Source organism: Apium graveolens, chromosome 10, assembly GCF_009905375.1.
Source record: "Apium graveolens cultivar Ventura chromosome 10, ASM990537v1, whole genome shotgun sequence".
Lineage (NCBI taxonomy): Eukaryota > Viridiplantae > Streptophyta > Magnoliopsida > Apiales > Apiaceae > Apium > Apium graveolens.
In genome coordinates this window covers 142,790,381-142,796,328 of record NC_133656.1, presented here as the reverse complement: position 1 = coordinate 142,796,328, position 5,948 = coordinate 142,790,381, and the positions used below count along the sequence as shown (strand labels likewise).

The 5,948-nt window shown below is 30.6% G+C and overlaps 1 protein-coding gene across 4 annotated transcripts; it reads left to right on the top strand.

Annotated features, from left to right (window-relative positions):
• The first annotated feature begins 2,366 nt into the window (after positions 1-2,366).
• LOC141692744 (uncharacterized) lies at positions 2,367-5,399 on the top strand. Of its 4 annotated transcripts, none has more exons than XM_074497677.1 (8): positions 2,367-2,671; positions 2,763-2,878; positions 2,960-3,172; positions 3,487-3,563; positions 3,660-3,733; positions 4,520-4,555; positions 5,003-5,065; positions 5,168-5,399. In XM_074497677.1, the coding sequence occupies exons 4-8, from the start codon at positions 3,551-3,553 to the stop codon at positions 5,204-5,206; spliced, it is 225 nt and encodes a 74-aa protein (XP_074353778.1). In that variant the 5' UTR covers positions 2,367-2,671; positions 2,763-2,878; positions 2,960-3,172; positions 3,487-3,550; the 3' UTR covers positions 5,207-5,399. The 4 variants fall into 4 exon arrangements, 1 of the variants encoding a protein (XP_074353778.1); XR_012562897.1 differs by having other exon boundaries at positions 2,385-2,671; positions 5,003-5,044; XR_012562895.1 differs by having other exon boundaries at positions 2,388-2,671; positions 3,668-3,733; positions 5,003-5,044.
• The last annotated feature ends 549 nt before the right edge of the window (positions 5,400-5,948 follow it).

Sequence of the window (5,948 nt, the reverse complement as noted above, 5' to 3'; positions counted from 1 at the left end):
TGAAACATTGATTATATCACTAATATATATATCTATTGACATCCATATGGTTGGATCGTTGAAAAATATTTTTAAAATAATCTCAACACCAATTCAGGATTAAACACTAGTGAGATGTACTAGTCAAATTGATGCTTGACCGTTAAAATGGGAAACCAAATAAAATTATTTTCATATGAAATTTTGGTTATATCACTAATATATATATCTATTGACATCCATACGGTTGGATCGTTGAAAAATATTTTTAAAATAATCGAAACACTAATTCAAGATTCAACACTAGTTAGTTGTACTAGTCAAACTCATGCTTGACTGTTAAAATGTCAAACCAAATAAAATTATTTTGATATGAAATTTTGGTTATATCACTAATATATATATATCTATAGACATCCATACGGTTGGATCGTTGAAAAATATTTTTAAAATAATCTCAACACCAATTCAGGATTAAACACTAGTGAGATGTACTCGTCAAATTGATGCTTAACCGTTAAAATGGCAAACCAAATAAAAATAGCTTGATATGAAATTTTGATTATATCACTAATAAATATGTCTATTGACATCCATACGGTTGTATCGTTGAAAAATATTTTTAAAATAATCGAAATACTAGTTCAAGATTCAACACTAGTTAGTTGTACTAGTCAAACTGAAGCTTGACTGTTAAAATGTCAAACAAAATAAAATTATTTTCATATGAAATTTTGGTTATATCACTAATATATATATCTATTGACATCCATACGGTTGGATCGTTGAAAAATATTTTTAAAATAATCGAAACACTAATTCAAGATTCAACACTAGTTAGGTGTACTAGTCAAACTGATACTTGACTGTTAAATTGTCAAACCAAATAAAATTATTTTGATATGAAATTTTGGTTATATCACTAATATATATATCTATTAACATCCATACGGTTGGATCGTTGAAAAATATTTTTAAAATAATCGAAACACTAATTCAAGATTCAACACTAGTTAGTTGTACTAGTCAAACTCATGCTTGACTCGTAAAATGTCAAACCAAATAAAATTATTTTGATATGAAATTTTGGTTATATCACTAATATATATATATCTATTAACATCCATACGGTTGGATCGTTGAAAAATATTTTTAAAATAATCGAAACACTAATTCAAGATTCAACACTAGTTAGTTGTACTAGTCAAATTCATGCTTGACTGGTAAAATGTAAAACCAAATAAAATTATTTTGATATGAAATTTTGGTTATATCACTAATATATATATATCTATTGACATCCATACGGTTGGATCGTTGAAAAATAATTTTAAAAATAATCTCAACACCAATTCAGGATTAAACACTAGGGAGATGTACTAGTCAAATTGATGTTTGACCGTTAAAATGACAAACCAAATAAAAATAGTTTGATATGAAATTTTGATTATATCACTAATAAATATGTCTATTGACACTTAGCAAAAAAAAAAAATATGTCTATTGACATCCATACGGTAGGATTGTTGATTTTTTTTTTAAATAATCGAAATACTAATTCAAGATTCAACACTAGTTAGTTGTACGTGTCAACACTGATTTTTTTATTTTTAAAGAAATAATATATTTCCTAATAATTTGTAAAATATATTTATTTTAACGATCCAGCCATGTGAATGTTAAGATATATTTATTTTAGTCACGTATATAAATTATCAAATATAAATATACAATTATATATATTTATATTTAAAATAATTATCAATATTTAATCTATTTAAGTTTTAATAAAGTTTTATTGAGTTTCTGATTTTTCAAAAAAACACCCCGTCTTTGAGAAATAGAACAGTCTAGTAATCTAATTGCTTCGCATCTTAATATATTTTCAGTGTCTCTTTCTTTCTTCTCTCTCCCCTTCACTCTTCCCCTCTCTTTCTCCCCTTCTCCTCTCCTGGTTATGCAAAATCTATACATACATAAATGTTTACTTTAATTTTAGCCTCCTTTGGTTGATTTGTATGTTTCTTTTAAGGGGGCTTTAGTTATGGTTTCGTTTAGGGTTTCAATTTGACTTCAATTTGGGGTTTTAGTCGGTGTTCAAAACTAGGGCTTTAGGGCTTATTTTTGGATTCAAGGGAAGGCGTCTCTGTCTCTCTCTCTATGCTCATATCTCTCTCTCCCCTCTCTCTCTATGCTCATATCTCTCTCTCTCTCTCTCTCTCTCCCTCTCTCCTTCCCCCCTCTCTTTCCCCCTCTCTGTATATATATTTGCGTGGTTTTGTAAATTGTACTGTAATTGGCTACTGATTTTCTTGTAGTGCTTCATCTGGTAGATTTGTATTTATTTGTTTTTGTTTGTGTTGCGTAGAGAATACAAAATAATTTGAATTGTGATGAACATCCTTGTGGGAAAATATCAATAAACAACAAATCAGCTAATATAGTTCAATATAACCATTTCTTTGTTTAAGAAGGATTTTGTTTTTCGAGATTGGCACTTGCATATCATATACAATATTTTTGGTGTGTGTAATGCTGAGTTATCTTCCGATATGCAGAACAAACCCCTCATTCCCAAAGTTATTATGCTTTATGTACCTGGCCTTGACGCAGGTCTTTACTTGTCACAGTCTAAGGTACTCCACAGTTTCAAAGAGTACTGTGGCGTTCCAAGAGCAGTGTCAGCTCTAAGGTTGGTGACATTTATCTTTTCTAGCAGAATATTGGATTTATGCATTGCATTTCTTGAAAGTTTATGCTTTTGGTTTTTTGTTTGTTGATAGCTGTGTAGCAGATGGAATACAGACTATAGATGTTCATCTTATGTACAAGGTGAAAAGAAAAAGGGATATTGCTGAGCCTATAAGCAAACCTGTTCAGAATCAGAGTTCTGATCAAGGTATATATCAGCTATAAAGTTGTAGACTTGTAGTGCTTTCTGGGTTAAAATAAGTAAAATAGTAAACTATCTTGGATGCAGGAACCTGTGATTCTGTTTTTGATCTATCCTTTGGTGATCTCTCGAAAGATTTACAATTTCCTCTGTCATATTACACACTCACAGAGACCGAACTAGAACAAAATGGTTACTTCCGTAGTCAACTTGTTCTATTGATTGGGAGGAAATCTGGTGAACCAAGCAAGAGGAAGCCATACTTGCCTGTTGATAAACAGTTCTTGATAACCAGAAATGGTAAATTTAATCTCAATATCCCTGGAATGTTTAGTTTCCTGTAAGATGTTTTTTTTTCTTTTTTACTGAGTAGATAGTTTTATTTTTGTTATAGAAACTTATTATTTTATAATTGATTGTGATCATTAACTTGTATTATCTATTCTAGTTATAGTATCTTTAATTAATATAAGTATATAATATTGCCCCATGTGTTGTGTTCAATAAATACGTTTGGTATATTGTTGTAAGAGGGCTCTGTCTAAGCAGTGTATAAAGCTGTCTGAATAGGGTTTAATACGTTCTGCGTAAATGAGAGTTTTCCTCAGTTGCAGAAATTAGTTGAAGGATACTTGCTTAGGCTGCTCACAGGAGTGACATATTCACGCATATTCTGATATGACATTTATAGGTGGGAGTTGCTTTTTGGTTATTCTCCCCATTTTAATTAATTAATTAATTAATTTCAGTTTATTCCGAGTTTTAAAGCTTAACTATTATATTTAAGAATGGCAGGGGAAGTCTCTTGAACCAGAGACTGGGAAAGAGTCAAAAGAGAAGGATACATCAGTTGCCCTAAAGGTATACTTGTATAAAAAATCAACGTTCTCATACTCGCTAAGAAAATTAATTGTTAATTGTTTATTTTTTTGGTACTCGAATAATGTATGATTAGATGAGAATATTTTTACTACAAAAACTTATATTCCCCATTCTCTCTGTGCAAATTGTCAGCCTGGGTTTGTAATATAAATATCCTCTCCGTGGTACCTCCCACCCCAACATTATCCTTCAAATGATTCTCCTTGGCAATGTTGAAAGTGATCTGAAAGATAATAGTTGGAAAAAGACTAAATTTAGTGTTGGTAAATGCTCATCAACATGGACTAAGTATAAATATTTTATGTTTAATTCGTAATTTACTTTAACATTCTGCTGGTACATGTGTAATTTCTCATGTTGTGCGAAATTGTTTGCAGCACCATTATTAATTCTTCATGAATATTAACTACAAGATTACATAGTATTTTACTGCTTCAAACTGGTAACATATCAGTATGTGTATGTGACTGATAACCTCTGCATATATACTATGCACAATCAGAACAATACACTGTTCTATATTTAGAAAGGTAACAATGTCAAAGAAGTTAATTAGAAAATAATGGCTAGCTATACAAAAATCAGCCGAGTGTGTAGTAAAATTATCAATTTTCTAAACTGATTACTTTAATTTTTTTAACCTCACCTATAAAATTTAACAATAATTTAGTTTATTTAGAAATCTTTCTTTTCTTTTCTGCTCCTATCTAATAAGTTATAAATGATTATACACTTATATTATAGTATGTTGTCACTGTGTCACAGACTATGGCTGAACAAATGGAGGAGCTCCGCAGCAAGGTATCTGAACTAACTGTTAGATATTAACATGAACCTCCCTATATATTTCTGCTTTCTATGAAGTATAAGTACCTATAGAGTAGTGTAGTATAAAAAGTCCTATTAAGAATTAATGAATGTAAATAAAAACCTGACCAAACATCCAATATGTACTCCATCTTACAACTCTTTAAATCTTGTACTAAAAGAATAACACTATTGAGATTAGTTTTTATAGATGTATACAAAAGGTTAAAAGCTGACCAAACATTAAATGTATTCAAAGACCCTTCAAGTGCTGGTCTGATTAGTTAGGCTTAGCTTGCAGGGATTTTATTAAGTGTAAAAGTACTGGGAGCTATATGAATTATTAATTGTATGATCAGTTCTAATCTTCTATCATTTCAATCATTCACATATTGTAATAAATAAAGAGCCAAATTCTGTTTTACTGTTTTGTATTGGCAGGAACGTCATCTTGGAGATGTCAACAAACAGCTGAAAATCAAGGTTTCTTTTAAATTGTCTTTGGTACTCATTATCCCTATGAATTTAACATGTGTAGACCTGTGGTAGTGTATTTGCTATTTTTAGTGACAAGAAGTAACTTTTTGATTGTTTTGAAAAATGCAGAAAGAGTCAGGAGAAAGAGTCAGGAGGACAAGAGTATAGGGGTGCTCCTGCATTTGGATTTTGAAAATTGAAATAATTATGTAACTTTATATACTTGGGTATCATGTAACATGGATCACTAAAGATCCTTGTTTTATCATTCAGGAGTGTTTCACTTACCACTTTGAACTTGTATTTGCTTTTGCGTTTGATGTAATAAAATCATAAAAGTATACGTTGTTGGAATTATTCTTAGGAAAAATGTCTTTGGTTTAGAGTTTGTGATTGTATTAGACTTTGAAAGGTTTAGAATTTAAATTGGAAGCTGAAAATGGCTGGAAACTAAAAAATCAGAATTTGGTTATTCTCGAAATACAAACTTACGACGGTCGTTCATCACATATTCTGTCGTAAGTTGGCCCCAGTTCCTAACATACGACAGTTTTTTCTGTCGGAAGTTTCTAATTTACGACGTAAATTTGCGTCGTATATTTATGTTATATTTTATCAAGGTGGGACCCACAAGAAAATATCCGACGATTTTTCCGTCGTAAGTAACTAACATACGACGATATTTTCCGTCGTAAGTAGATTTATTATTTTATTGAGTATGTGGGCCCCTTCTTCCTAACTTACGACGCAATTTTATCTTGTGACGAAAAAACGAACTTACTACTCAACCAAAAATGACGATTTTTTTCCGTCGTAAATCGCTCAATTACGACGATTTCAGTTCAAAAAACCGTCGTAAATGGCCAAATTTCTTGTAGTGTTTGGAACCACCGATCTCTAAAAATTCACC

Excerpts from the sequence above, each read along its gene's own strand:
- LOC141692744 (XM_074497677.1), top strand. Across the intron at positions 4,556-5,002 it reads TGGAGGAGCTCCGCAGCAAG|GAACGTCATCTTGGAGATGT; the intron begins GTATCTGAACTA and ends TTGTATTGGCAG. Across the intron at positions 5,066-5,167 it reads TTTCTTTTAAATTGTCTTTG|AAAGAGTCAGGAGAAAGAGT; the intron begins GTACTCATTATC and ends TGAAAAATGCAG.